At 40.7% G+C, this 15,137-nt stretch overlaps 1 protein-coding gene across 1 annotated transcript; it reads right to left on the bottom strand.

Annotated features, from left to right (window-relative positions):
- Positions 1–85: 85 nt before the first annotated feature.
- On the bottom strand, positions 86–13,865 carry tm9sf3 (transmembrane 9 superfamily member 3). The gene is made up of 15 exons (XM_034100150.2): positions 13,672–13,865; positions 12,484–12,679; positions 12,221–12,343; positions 10,628–10,788; positions 10,418–10,495; positions 9,770–9,901; positions 9,389–9,555; positions 8,826–8,920; positions 8,588–8,718; positions 6,438–6,577; positions 5,112–5,180; positions 4,873–5,019; positions 2,824–2,907; positions 2,644–2,720; positions 86–1,664 (listed from the first exon to the last, which is right to left on the bottom strand). Exons 1-15 carry the CDS (start codon positions 13,762–13,764, stop codon positions 1,597–1,599), a joined length of 1,761 nt encoding a protein of 586 aa, XP_033956041.1. The 5' UTR covers positions 13,765–13,865; the 3' UTR covers positions 86–1,596.
- Positions 13,866–15,137: the final 1,272 nt, after the last annotated feature.

Raw genomic sequence — 15,137 nt, 5'->3', positions numbered from 1 at the left:
AATTTACATTGGCATATAAGAGTAAATCACATCTCTAGTAACTCCAAAATATGTAGCCTCAGTGAAAACCACACTTAATAACCCCTGTACATAAACATGTTTATTTTCTCTTTTTACAGCAAGTTAATATGCAGGTTCAGAATGTCTAATCAGACATTGGTACACAACATGAGGTGCCAAAATCAACTTCAGTGGGGAGAACTGGAAATAAAAAAAAAAAAAAAAGGCATTGCCACTTCTCATACAAGTAGGGTACATACTGTATTTACACAAAATTGGGGGGAAAGCGTTTGAAACACTCTGCAGCCAGCACTGTGTGTGGTTATGAAAACATCTAGTTTTTAAGTGTACTTAAACTTCACCTTGTACGTTTGTGGAAACAAAGCCATCGCCTCATTGCTTCTGACATTCACAAATTATGTTTGGGGTTAGGGTTAGAACAGAAGGGGAAATGGCTTACCAGAGGATGCAGAGGCTTTTAAAGCTTTAAATAATATAAGAAATCAAAAATAAAGAGTCCACAAGCACGCTGTCAAAATGTACCTTTTACATTTTCAGAAGATGCTCACAATCAGAGGGGAAAACATAAATCTCGACAGCGCTGACTGAAGAAGTGGAATTTGATGAGCAGATGATTTGGTGAAAACTTCATGCAATATCAGGCAAGATGTAACAGCGCCACCAGCCCCATCCCAAACGAGGAAAAGAAAAACCTTTTTGTTTAGATTAAAAAAAAGAAAACACCCTGTAGTAAATCTGTACAACGAAAATACATTTGGGATCTACGTCTAAAGGTACATTATTAAGGTTATATACACTCCCACCCATCCATATATTATCTTTACAAGTAGACTTCATTCAAACCCAAACATTAAGAAAACCCCGGGTGAACGGGGAAATGGGATCACATCAAACATCCATTTAAAAATTGGTTTTCTTACTGTACCTCAACCGTTGATAAGTCCCTCTGTTCTCGTCTGTACAGTGAACTACAGCAGGACTAAAATCTCCCTCAACAACTGGATGGATTGCTACTGTAACGGAATTAAGAATCGTCAAAACGGGGGAATGACTTGAGTTGTTTATCTTTTTTTGCAGTGGACATTAACCAAAACAAACCTTTACTGCGTGTTAACGATATTTCAAGGGACTTCAAGAATACAAAATAGAAATGAGTCAGAACACGGGCGCAAAAGCCAACTCCAATATTCTGACTGAACAGAACGTAGGCTCTCAATACACTTAGGCCTCTTCACTGAAGAGAGCTACACTATCCCAGCGATAAACGTAAATGTTCTCTGGTCTCAGGTGGGACTGGGTTGGAAAAGATGTCAGCCTTAAACATTTGCCCAACGTTTGTTTGAAACAACTCATAAAAACAACCTTGTGTTTGAAATCTCTTTCCGCAGATTCTGAGTTGCGGCGTTGAAATTCATTCAGAAAAACGAAGAAAAAATAAACGACATTGTACAAAGTGAGATTCTCACATTCTCTTTGCAAGGAAAAAAAAGAGGAATAAAGAATGACTTGTGCCCGCCGTCTTTCAGGATACACGAGGCAAATGCATTTATATCCCTGTGATGCTGCTTCGCTTCTTTAGTCAATTTTTACATTTGTGTAGATCTTCCTCACGAAGGCACTTGTTCCCATGTATCCAACGGCACCTGGAAAACAACAGAGTTCAGTGAGTTTCTTTAAGGTGGCCTGGCAACTGCAAGCACTTTGTTGGTTAATCCATCACGGGAGGAGGGAAATGATTACTGGTGAAGGTATCCAATAAAGGTGACATACCAGCAACCCTGAAGGAGGTGGTGCACCCAGAGAAAGGTGTACAGTACCAGCTGTGGCTGGGGAAGTGTGTTGGAGAAAACTTTGGGGGGACTTTGGGAGTTTAGCCTTTGCAGACCATTAACACAAAATCATATATTACTGTACAGAAAGGGAAACGCCCTAAAACCTAATAGGGCCCCTTTAACCAAGCACAGTGAAGATGTTTGCTTCCCACAATCAAACCGACATGATCACTAGCAATATTGACGTTAAAAAAACAGGCGCGGCTCAGAAACAAATCAAGCACTTTAACTAACTAACCAGCTGGCTTCACCTTTGGGGAGTCTTCACTGTGTGCACCCAGCAGCTGTTAAACACTTTCCTGATTGATGCGGCTGCAATCCATAGTAGAATAATTATGAACTGTTTATTTCTTGTTTGACCATCTGCTCTCTGTTGTTTAAATGCCTAAAGCAGAAATCAGACGGGTGCTCCTGCCCGAGGGATTCAGCTCGGCGTGTCAGAGACAAGTTGAAACAAGACGTTTACAACAGGTTTGTACAGCTAAGAGGTTTGCTGAGTCTGACCTGGAACACTTATACAAGCAAACGTCACAGAAAAGTAAGAGGGTTCTTTGGGAAGCTGCAGAAACACATTACGGAGCTCTGCATATTCGCTAATAATTCACATCACTGTTTTGACAAAACATCTTTCACATTCATGAAAAAGGCAGTATTTTCCAAGTAAAGCAATATATTTTGCAATTACTTTTTGAAGTAAATGGAATTTTGTGAGTATTATGAGTCGAGAAGTGATGTATTTCTTTACTCTGGAAGGTCCTAGAGTATTAAAGCAACTATATTTGAAACTCACCACACATGATTCCTAGAGAGGTGCTGAACACAGCCATGTAGCCAAAGTAGAAGGACGTCTGGAAGAGCCCGTACATCCTGAAATACACCAAGAGAAGAAACATTTAACAAATGCATTTCATTGCTTTTGTACTCTCTTGATTGTATATGACCTGTGTGGTTGATACAGTGTTACACTTACTTAGTTTTGAAGAAGTAGTAGTAAAAGGAGTACATGTAAACGTAAACAGCAGTGGATGCAGCAGAGAGGAAGCTTGTCCATTGCCTAGAAAAGAGAGAAAACCAAAGTTAGTTAGGTCGGTCATTGTTTGGGGCATTAATCATTCTCTCAGCTCTGTATAAGACACCAATGCAGGTGAACAAGAGGCTGACTGCAAGGGAAATAAATTATTTCCCAACACTAAACTCTAGGACAGTGGTTCTCAAATGGGGGTACGCGGACCCCTATGGGTACGTTGGAGTACTGCAGGGGGTACGTGAGATTTATTTTATGTTAATGAAAAAAAAAAACATAAGTAATGCATTTAAACAAACTGCTAATAGTAGATTAACTACTTTATTCAAAGGTTTACAGTCATTCTGGATAATAAAATGGGGAAAATAAACAGGGTGCTCTCTTTTCCTCTCCCGACAGCCCGTCCCTCTCGTGCAGCTCGCTGAACCTGTAACAAGTGACCCGACAGTAAAGAATAAATATATTTATAACTAGTTTAGCTAGTTCCAGAGTAGATAAACTAGCCAAGTGTGTTAGGTCTAACTGTATTTTACTCCACTCAACGGTCCGTCACAGCGGCGGAGCTGTGATAATGCAGAGCTGCGTGTTCTCCGTCAGCAGCTGATCTGCTCTCTGATCTCTCTCTCGCGTCCGGTTAGACTTCTCTCGCGTTTATGTCCAAATCTATCAGATCTAGCTAGTTCTAGTTAATTATTTGACTGCCTGCTTATCAAAGGACCTAATCAATAAGCGTTGCTTGGCAACGGCGTGTGGCCGCAAAGTATAGCGCAGCATTATGCATATGTTTATATGAGGGGTCAAAATCCCATGCTCATAAAATGCTCATATATATTTTTTCTCTTCATTCCCCACGCCCCAAAATAAATAAATACACAAATTTTAGGAAAAGTAACGAAGTTTGAGCAGTGTGGGTTTTATATGAACAGAGTTACACATGTTTCAAAACGCCAAGTGTAATAACTGCAGTTTGCCTCCCTGTCAGAATGACAAAGATCCTCAGTGAAGCTCAAGCCCATGTTTCACTACATTGTACAACTTGTTAAAAAGATCAGTTCAATGCAACTAATGTCGTCTTAGTGTTATCGCATGATGTTAAAATTGGTTTGCCATGAATTTAGTGATGGATTCTAAACATTTGAAATATAGCATTTAAGTGTTTCTCAGTTACAATGTTGTTGTTTTAATAAATCCGACACTGATGGTGCAGCGCTGTACTGTACCTCTTTATATAGACATTTTTTCCTTAACAAATAGTTTTTGGGGGTACTTGGCTGCATTTTTTTTTTCAAATGGGGTACATTATTGAAAAAAGTTTGAGAACCACTGCTCGAGGACATTAGTTTGAATGCATAACATTTACTTTCTCACTACTATGGGTCTTTCATTCAATGGGTTTGGGGGAATTTGAAGCGTGGGATGATAGGAGTTGTTGGGAGCATTGCCGTAACTACCCTTAGTTTCTTTCTTTTAGGATTCCTTTATTGTTCATCGCTTAGAAGGGTTTTTAATAGAAGACAAATGATCTGCAGGTCTTTTCTCCCAAACAGGGCCAGGGAAATAAAACCCATTCAAAGACTAAATAAACCAGTGTTAGTTCAAATTCAGTGTTTCTGTGAAGGTGTTTGGCTGATGCTAAAGTGTGTTCAGCTTGTTTCTCTGATAACTTGAGATGACTAAATTCCTTTATCTGGTTAAAATATGCTGTAATGGACTATCTTCAAAGTGTATCCAATAAAAACCCGTAGCTTCAAACTAGATGGAAAGTCATATATCGATGCCGACTCCTGCCTAGAGTGGAAATGACAGCACTACAGGCCATTCAAATTATGGATTTCGCTAGGTTTGTAAATAGTTGGAATATTAGTGTATTAAAATACACAACTCAAAAACCGCAATCTGTCTCGTCATTTCATGACATTATATGCAGGAAAGTGACATATTGTATCTTTCACTGTGCGGGGAAAGTTGGTGTCAACACTGGTGCCAAACTCTCACCATCTGTAGTCCTCAGCGTTGAGCAGGAAGTACGTGCACACGATGGTGACGCACACGGTCACGATGCACAGGATGACCAGGACCAGCATCATGAAGCCGTACACGTAGTAGATTTTGTAGGCCCAAAAGGACGTGAAGATGAAGTACCTGAAGAAGAGAGGACAGGAAACATGTCACCTGCCGCAAAGATAAACTTGCTACATAAAAGAAAAACGTTCAGTTCTAGAGCAATGACTTACATTTCAATGAAAATAGAGCCGAACGGAAGGATCCCTCCGAGGCAGACGATGACAGCCGGCTCCATGAACCTGACACAAGGTAACAAAGGGTGTGTGACTTCAAGTGTTATGAGAAGGAAAATGGAGACAGATTGGAAACTCAAGATAACTGACAGCGGCCTCAAGTCACAGCTGCCCACACAGCCTCTGAAGGCTGTAAATGTTCATGCACTCGGTTTATTGCTTGATACTTTTCATTACCCTGAGAGGATGTGTAGACATGCCATTTCCTACTTGTCTAACACTTGAACACCAACCCTACAACGCTTAGGATTCATTTCATGCGTCAAGTACAACTTCCTCACTGTCTATTGATCACCGTTCTCTCTACAGCGATGTAAACACGGCATGCCCGGTGCTACAAGTGTATCATCAGCTATTCTATTGACGTTTCCATTCTATTTTTCCATAACGGCTATTTAAACTTCAAATGTTTTATTTACATTTCAATAGTGAATGCTCTAAAAGAAGGAGAAAATAATGACTCAAACTTTCATTCAGTCGATTTCCCCACTGTTGCATGACAGAGGAAACACTGCAGGAACCATCTTTTTCCCAAATACCCCTTCGATTTTTTATTTGTTTTCAGTCGACAATAGTTTAAGAGCCCCTTCATTATTATTGAACCGTAGCAATTCAATTGGGCTTGAAATATTTCAGGAAGCTGTTTCCTTAAGTCCTCTGCAGTCTACTCAGTGGTTAGACTGAAGAGTGTGTTCAGCTGGTATTCCAATAGTGCTAACTCAAGACTAACCTGTTATTATCTTAATCTGCACACATGTTGTTGCTAGGCTTCCACATTTTCAACCATTGATTGGTTGTTTTCTTTTATTCTTATTGAACTGTTGTTCAGGGGTATCTTTGTCTCTTTCTGGTTGAACCATTGTACAGAGTTTTCTTCTCCAAGTACAAAACAAACCCTTACTACAAAATAACATCTCGTAAAAAGCCTGTACTTCAAACCGAAGCACACAATACCACTCAAATGAGCTGCGGCCATACAGCTTGCTGGAGTCCAATATAACAGGCCTGGAACTAGGACTAATGTCTAAAGAAAATGGAGCAGTCCTTTTAGCTATCTGACTGTACCTATTCAAGCTCTTGTGGCAGTGTGTCTTATGTCTCCATTTAATATACCCAACTTTTGCTTTTGTAACCGTTTATTATAATTGTAAATTAAACATATTTGTTTTCCTCGAAAAAAACAAAGAAACAATTCTTAAGATGTTATATTAGGCTCTGTACAACATACAACAAACGTATGTATATGTGAGAGGCCACACTCACCACTTCTTCTCAGGGATGGGTCTCGGCACGGCGTTCACTCGGCAGGGGAAGTTCGGCTGGCCGGACAGATTCCTCCCCAGAATAGTTCCCACGAGGTTAAGAGGCAGGATGACAAAGAAGCAGATAGAGCAGACAGCAACCTGCAGGAAACACACACGTTTAATATACAGGGTGTTCTCAGATACACCATATCAACTGTCCTTTTGACTGTGTCCTAGAAATTCAATTGGTTTAAAGGGGCCCTATATTGCCATTTTCAAGTTCATATTTTGTTCCTCTACTGGGACATGTCTCCATGCTTTAATGTTCAAAAAGCTCTTTATTTTTCTCACACCGTCTGTGCTGCAGCATCTCTTTTCACCCTCTGTCTGAAACCAGAGCCCAGTCTGCTCTGATTTGTTTGGTCAACTAGTAATACATGTCCCGCCCCTAAGCCTATTACATACAATGTGTTCCTCTAACACCTCTAACACATTCCTTGCTAGCCAATAGAGGCGCAAGTGTTAACTTCCATACTATCAGCATCGCTATTTCACAAAGGACTACAATCGACAGTTACAATTGTTTTAAGATGCTTGATTGTTAGCTTTCCCTTAATAAAATACTGTGATATAGAAGTACAAATGAAAATAAATAAGACAAAGTGATGACAAATGCATATAGTAATGTGGTTATTATCAGAATACCTTCAGGTTTAGCCAAAAAAATCTACGACTAGGGATGGGTACCGAGCCCCGGTGTTAAACGGGCCCCGGGGCTGAATTATTAAAGACCATGGTACCGTTAAGCTCCGACGTTAGCGGTCTTTTTATCGGTACTGGAGACATGTAAAAAATATATGTCATGTGTATTATTGCTACACAAACATTATATTGCAGTTTTAGTGTCGACAACTCCGTTTCCAATACGCAAGAAGACTGCAAAATGCGTCTATGTTTATTTTTTGTATTTTCGATCTCTCTCTCCCCTGCCTGCTTGCGAGGGGGCGGGGCAGTTTACACACAGCAGCTGCTACATGCAGCAACACACACACGGAGGAGATGGCGGAGAGAATGCGCTCCGAGGTGTGGTTAAACTTTACCCGTCTCGATGCTCGTTGCCAAAAGTGCAATAAGAGTTTAGCATGTAAGGGCGGTAACACGAGCAATGTGTCTAAACATTTAGCAAAAGTGCTCCACATTCAGACGGAGGAATGCACCGGGTTCCACTGTCTTTCTAGCAGCTCTGTAGCCGCGTCCACGAGTAACGTTTCCACGTCAGGTGTTATATATGCTAGCAGCAACACACGGAGTTAACTACATTATACAAACATGGGTTAATGACTAGAGGTAACCGAGTTATTTATTCTGTTAAAGTTTCAGCTATTCTGTTTACAATTCTGTCATCACATTATTTAATACGCTCTGTTAAAACGTCGTTGTTTCTTTTGATGTGAAATATTATGTATTTCATTTAAATAAAAAGCAATGTTAATTTTGTTCACAATTTGTTTAGTTAGTTTACCTTATTTCTTTCTTCAAAAGAACCGATAAGAGTCCCGGACCGATAAGCGGTATCGATAAAAGTAGTAGTACCGTTAAAACCTTAACGATACCCATCGCTATCTACGACTGCCCCAATTGTCTTCGGATGAAATAACGCTGCAGTTGGATCATGGCTATTTGGTGGTTTGATTTTAAGATCGTTACTTGACACTTGATGGATCTCATGTTGCGCTGATAGACACTTAACAACTCTGGCGTGTTGTGTGGAGCCGACAAACAGCTGTTTGCAATTAAGTATCCGAGGAGTTTATCTGGAAAGCATTCATGGTTTTGTTTTCTTGCCATTCAGTTTAGAAACATTGGGAGTAAATGCACAATTAAACTCATCAGAGTTGAGAAACTGCTACGACTTAGGGTCCCGGCATCATGTGGAATGTATTTTATAGGATGTGATCTGTTTTTAATGTTCTCAGATGAGGAAAGGATCATTGTCTAGCCTGAACATTAACTAACTCAATGAAAGAAAAAAACCTTGTCATTGCTCCAGGCTGATATAGATAAAGTCTACATCACACCACACAGCCACACAAACTGAAGCTGTTGACTGGGAGGATGTTGTTCATATCTTTGTGGTTCTTAGGGAGGTGTTACTGTGTCAAAACCCACCATGGTGCCAAATGGGATGGCTCTGGAGGCGTGGTAGTAGATAGCGATGAAGTTGATGAAGAAAGCCGTCCCGCACACCATGGCTGGGATCAGGAACGCTCCGATGAACATTTGCTTTATCCATCTTCTGCCTGGATTGTTCAGACAAAGCAAACAGAATCACGTGAGACATGTGTGACAGGAAATAAAGACAATAAAGAGAGGAGAGAATGTGAGGCATTTAAATGTTTTGTATTACCTCCTTGTTTTGCGTACAAGCTTCCCCCGAAGTAGCCATTGACAGGGGAGGTGGCGGCGTACACGAAGATGGCTGTGCTTAGCATGGATCCTCTCCTGCAGAGAGAACCGAGGTATGAGTGGAGCTTGGAGAGGTCACTACTCTCAGCGTCTGAGATTCCCCTTAAAGCTGGTACTTCATATCAATTGTGTTTTCTCACACTGACGTCTGAACACACACATCTCTTTCTCTAAGCTACATTTTAACAGAGCTCTTAAAAAAGGGACCGTTTTTCCAAAATCAATAATAAATATTTTAAACTAAGCTTGTCACTAAATATGAGTTTAGTGTCCTTTTAAATGACACTCGACATAACGTTAAAGAAAAAACACATGCAGAGTAACTTTCCTTTATTAACGCAATACCATTTTTTGTTTTCCTCTAATATCCCGTTCAGTCTCTTTCCTTATTCGTACAGAAAACAATTCTACCTATTTCATAGGGATGATCAAACGGGATCCTCTTATCTTACCCCAAACACACAATGAGAACAATAAGGTACTACCAGGCAGTTAGCTACTCACTCGGTGTACAGATCCTCCACCATGGCGACGATGATGACGATGAAGGAGACGGAGAAGATCTGGCAGCCGGAGCCGATGAGCGAGGAGAACATCATGGGATGGCTGGACGGCCGAAACACGTCACCGTGAACCTGCTTCCACCCGTATTCATCTCCCAGGTCTCGGTCCTGGTGGAGTACAGGGACAATGCAAAATCAGAAGGAGTTCATAAAAACATTTTACACAGCATAGAATCACACCTTCCATCACTTATATTAAAGTACAGAGATTAGGAATAGGAAAAACAGAAAAGGAATTGAAATCACAGAAATAAACGCTTTAATTCAAATTTAACATCAACAAATAACAATGTGCTAATTTCTAAAGCTCATTATAACTTACCATGTCATCCATTTCCTCCTCTTTGCTATATCTGGCGTAATCCTTTCTTAGTGTTCTCATCAGAATCATGGACACCAGACCCACCAAGAAAATCACCATCATGAAGGAGTTGAAGATGGAGAACCAGTGAATCTAAAAGTAAAGGCAATTATTATTATTTTAAAAAGTAACCATTTTCTAAAGATTTTTTTATCAAAACCAGAATGTACCAAATATCAAAAGGCTCAATAACAAACCATGGACTATTGATTTGTGTGAAAGAAGTAATCAACAAACTGAATCCATTACTCTTATCTAAAAATACTGCTTTTTATTTTAACGCTTGTTCTCAGTTGGCTCAGCTTCTCTCTACAAAGTCAGGGCAGGAAACAAAGTTATCTTCCACTAGCTGGTGGATACAAAAATATATAGATAACATGAAAATTAGTCTAACTTCCTTTTGTATAGAGAGCCCAGCTGATGGCCTGCTACAAAAGCAGTTTGAGTCAAAGGGTCAGCCAGAGGTTAACAGACCTGCAGATTACACCAAACTTTTCGTAGTACGAGGCTCAACTTGTGCTTTGTGATAAGTCATAAGCGCCCTGTTGAAACGAGCCACCGGCGCTCTCGGCTTACACGATGCAGCGCAAACAATGATATATAACTCACCCTGTGCTGAAAGAAGGATGGATCCAGGTACTTGTCGAATCTGTCTTCAAACTTCACATCCGACTTCTTCCATTTCACCTGTGACAGGAAGGGTTTACATTCATATTTTGACTATAAACACTTTATACGACATGAGATTAAAAGACAAACACTAGAGTCATGAAATATAGTACAATATAAAAAGAACCACTGTGTGGATCATGTACTCACAGAGTAGGACATGGCTATTCTTGTGTTTGGCACAAGTCGGACTTTGCCTTCACTGGTCAGATTCACATCAACAATTCTGTTGCCATTGAAGCCGATCTCCAGCTTCTTGTACGTCCACAGGTAATGATCTTCTCCATTTTCATCCGCCTCACCAACAATACCTTTAATAACATTTACATGCATTGAATTATTATTCTGGTTCTTTCAGAAGAGGTCAAACGGACAGGGCAAACAAAGCGGGCCCCAACTGGCCTCCCATAAACTATCTGATGCAAAATCTCTGAGGATATCTGTTTCATTCAAAAACATTTGCTCTGAAGCAACTCAACAGGATGCTCGTGTTATCATGTATAAAGAACACACTCATACAATGTTGCCATTTATACATTTTAATCCCAATGTTGCTATTACTCTTTTATATTTAAGTAGGGAACTTTATTATTGATCATGACCTTATTTAAGATCGTTTGATTTTCACTATCTGTGATGCAATAAACATATGATTCTCTGTGAACACTGGAGGTCACCAATAGATGTTGATGGGCACCGTTTCTAGTCAAGTTAACCATCCTTAGGAGGCTAACTAACACAAGACACTGGAAGTGTTGCTGCAAGTGTGTTGTGCGAAAGAAGTGATTAACTACAGATGCTGCTGCATAACGTATGTCAAGCATCAACGTCTCAGACGTGATAAGCGCAATTGTTTGATTACCACGCTGGCAAACCGGACATGAGGTTAAAGTCTATATTTGTTTATTGTGAGTAAGGCCTGTGTGTGCAACTTACAATACGGTCTTAGTAATTGCCAGAGTCCCACCAACTACCAACAACTTCAGCCTGGACGGTTCTGTTTGAGTAGGAGTGACGCCTCAGTACAAACTATAACCACGTACTGCATAATAATTTCGCAGTGATCGCGTGTCACAGTTGCAGCATTAAGAAAAGTTTGACAGTGAAGCTCTTTTTAACACATTCTAATGATGTATTTAATTATTTTGGAATGTCAAATTGGTTTCATACCAATACATTTTCCATAAAGTATTCCAGTGAATAAAATGATTATAATATAATTAAATAGGAGTTTTATCTGATGTTTTTGAGTAGTTTTTTTTTTGCAGCATTTATCACAAATACAATCCGTCAAAATGTAACTGAAGACAGCAGCTAATCCACCAAAACACTGCATTGTTCAAAAGATTCTTGACAAAAAACCAAGCAAGAATTGCTCAGAGCCACCACAAGTAATGAGTTGAATGCTTTTCAGGAAGCTATTTCAAACACAATACAAGTGTAGAGTAACTCCTCCAGTGAGTTGGTCAGTGACCAATGACTGGATAGTCCCGGCCATGAATAAGAACTGGTTTCTTCTCCAATAACCAGATAAACACACTGATACACAAGAAGCCGGGTCACTGCCAACCTTTGTAAAATGAACTCAGAATGGAAGATACCATTTAGAAAATAAGTACTTTATAAATAGAGTAATAATAAAATGAAAGCTAAAAAGCATGTGTATTTAGTATCCGCCAATTTATTAGCGCTATATCAAGCCTAGAAGGACATTTAGAAAAATTAAAGAAATGGATCACTTACCCCAGATAGGGAGGTCATCTATGTACATTTGGTACCAGTAATGATTCTTTATGGCGTAGACAAAGGCATCCCGTTTGGCTTTGTCCAGGTCAATCTCACAGTATGTTGTCTGCATGACTTCATCTACGAGAATCATAGATAACAAGTGAGAATTATGTTTGGGAAAGTCAGAGTACATGACAAATGCAGAGACAAATGTCAAAGTAGTATTGCAATGCTCTCATCAGTTGTGTGCCCAATAAGTCATTGTAACAGCAGAATACCTTTGAATCTGATGTCGAGGCCGCTGAATTCCAGCTCCACTCCCTGCAGAGCCTCTCCGAGGGTTTCATGGTAATGACTGATGGTCTTCTTGGAGCCCGCGCAGAAGGGCAGAGAGAAATACTTGTAGGTCTCCTGCCGGTTGTGGTAAGGCCCCACTGTGTTCATCCACAAAACTACCTCCTCCTTCTCTATGTACTGCAGAGGAAACACAAGGACTCTTATTGTGAAGTCCAGGAATGCTAAACCAGTTCTTCTAGTCTCAGTGGTTTCATATTCTAGCTTTTTAACATGAACAGATAGTGTGACTGTTAAATAACTCTGAATGTATGTTTACCCTCATAATAATGACCAAACTTAAACAGGTGTATTTCATTTAAACACCGGGGTTAAAAGGACTTGTTTAATGAAACGTTATCATCACATTTCCATTTAATCTTTTACATTCAAATTCATTCAAACATAAGAAAATGCAACACACTTATCACTGCGTTTGTGAGACACAACACAAAAAGTGGTGTACGTTAACGACGCTGCAGATAAGGAAGTAAACGTCAACGCAATATCCGTTTCCACTGAATTCATGCCTAAAACAGCCATGCCAAGTGACGAAGACACTTTAATACATCATTATTAATGTGTTTATTAGTTTTAATTACGGCATCTGTGTGTAATAAAACGAAGGGGACAGAATAAATAGCGAGAGGCCATGACGTTTAGCTGTTGTTTCGGAAAATAACAGCCATCGCAGACATCACTATGGGAAAATCCTGTGTGTCTGGATTTCTTAAAAGCCTTTCACGTTTATAACGGCCGTAGTCTTTTTTTGTTGTTGAACAACTCACTAACGCTAGCAAGCCTAACTTGCAGTTTCCTCCGGTGCTCAAGGGAAGCTTGAGAAGACCAGTGAGGAAGACGTGCTAACAAGCTAGCTGCAAACGTTAGCTTTAAGCACTTAGGCCGATAAGTGGAAACAAGTTAGCTCGCTAATTCAATGCCTATATATTTAATAGCTCGCCAAGTATCGATAAATAACCCAACAGGCCCAGGCGTGCACTCTGTCGTGTATGTAATTCTGTTTTCTTGTGTGCTAGCCGTCGCAGCTACAGTTAGCAGGTTACACAGAGCACAAACGTCCATTATTTTCAAGGCTCCCCCTTTTCAATCGGCCTCTCAAAACGGCGTCTTACCGTGTGTTCATGTTCATCTGCGTCGACAGGTAATAAAGCGCCCACTATAGCGAGAAAGGCTGCTGCTGCCACCTTCCACCTGGAAGACCCCATTCTTTTTCGGAGAAAGTATGCAGAAAGATTGGGGATGTTAGCTTTGTAGGGCTATCCCACCTTCTTCCTGGTTGTATGACAGAGGCAATTTTAGGGATGCTCTCGTACGCATATGGCGTAAGCGCTTCACGAGCGCACACCGCATCCACATAGGATTGGCTGACTTGAGTCACGTGACTCGTAGCAACCAGTCACAGTGAAAAACGATGGATCAAACGGTGAGTAATGAAACTCTGTCGGCGCATCGCCCGCAACCTTCAGCCACGTCATCCGACTGGCAAGACTGGAGCTTCAACTCACCTTTGACAGAGGAGGTACACGAAACATGTTCCGTGCGCACAACATGCAGGTATATTCACTGTTCAGATTCCTTCTAATGGTTCTGAAGTTTTCAATAACAATATTTCACTTTTCATGCATTTACATGTGTAGTTTAAAGCAGAGGTTCCCAACCCCCGGTCCGCGGACCGGTACCGGGCCGCGGAGGTGTTACTGCCGGTCCACGAAATAACTGAGTTTATCGTAATATTTGCAGAATTATAAATATATAAAAATATTTTATCATAATATTTCAAAAAGTGTTTAATTTTCACACCTATAGGCCTACCAGTCATATTATTTCATCCAGTAGCCTATTAAACCTTCACCAGAAAACCTTTGAAAATGGCTTTTATGATGTTCCGAGGGATTCGGCGGCTCAGCCTAAGGTCTCAGCCTCTTGTGCGCACGAGAAAGTTACCGGTGCGCCAAGTAGGAAGAGGAGCGTACAGGAGACAACCGTTTAATTGCAGACTGCTATGTTTATGTGGGGAAATGGCAGTGCATACATTATTTGAGATACATTTCAAACTCGGACTTCATTTTAAGGACATGTCGGCCAGGAGTGTAGATCTATTTGTTTAAGCACCGGATTGGCAAAACAGGAGAGTAAACCAGTCTGCCTTGATCTATGAATTCATGTCCGGGACTCTCACGGTATCTGCTGCCCGCAGCTGTTTTATAGAAGGAAAACCTCCTTCACTTCATGAAATGGCTGCAGCATCAGGAGGCAGCGGGACGTATACTCCGCCTCTGAGAAGTGCAGCACCAGCGGGTAAAGATGTGCCTTCGCTGCAGGGGCGCCGCCAGGGATTTTGGGCCCCATGAAAGTATATCACATTGGGCCCCACCACCAGGCACAGGCCACTTTGTTTATAAATTACCTCGAGGGCCGTACCAAATGGTCTAGCGGATCGTATACGGCCCGGGGGCGGAGGTTCCCCACCCCTGCTTTAATATAATAACATTAGTATTAATATCATAACCAAAATGTCGGTGATTAACATTTTGTTTACCTAATACAGACTGATCACTCAATGCTTCAAACTGTCCAT

The sequence above is a fragment of the Pseudochaenichthys georgianus genome, chromosome 15 (genome assembly GCF_902827115.2).
Source record: "Pseudochaenichthys georgianus chromosome 15, fPseGeo1.2, whole genome shotgun sequence".
NCBI classification, from domain to species: domain Eukaryota; kingdom Metazoa; phylum Chordata; class Actinopteri; order Perciformes; family Channichthyidae; genus Pseudochaenichthys; species Pseudochaenichthys georgianus.
The sequence above is the reverse complement of the archived record's forward strand: the minus strand, read 5'-3'. Positions and strand labels throughout refer to the sequence as shown.

Coding starts and splice junctions, on each gene's coding strand:
- tm9sf3 (XM_034100150.2), bottom strand. CDS start 13,764: ATGGGGTCTTCCAGGTGGAAGGTGGCAGCAGCAGCCTTTCTCGCTATA. Junction 8,921..9,388: donor GTGGAGGATCTGTACACCGA/GTGAGTAGCTAA, acceptor TTCTCTCTGCAG/GAGAGGATCCATGCTAAGCA. Junction 6,578..8,587: donor CCATCCCATTTGGCACCATG/GTGGGTTTTGAC, acceptor TGTTTCCTGCAG/GTTGCTGTCTGCTCTATCTG.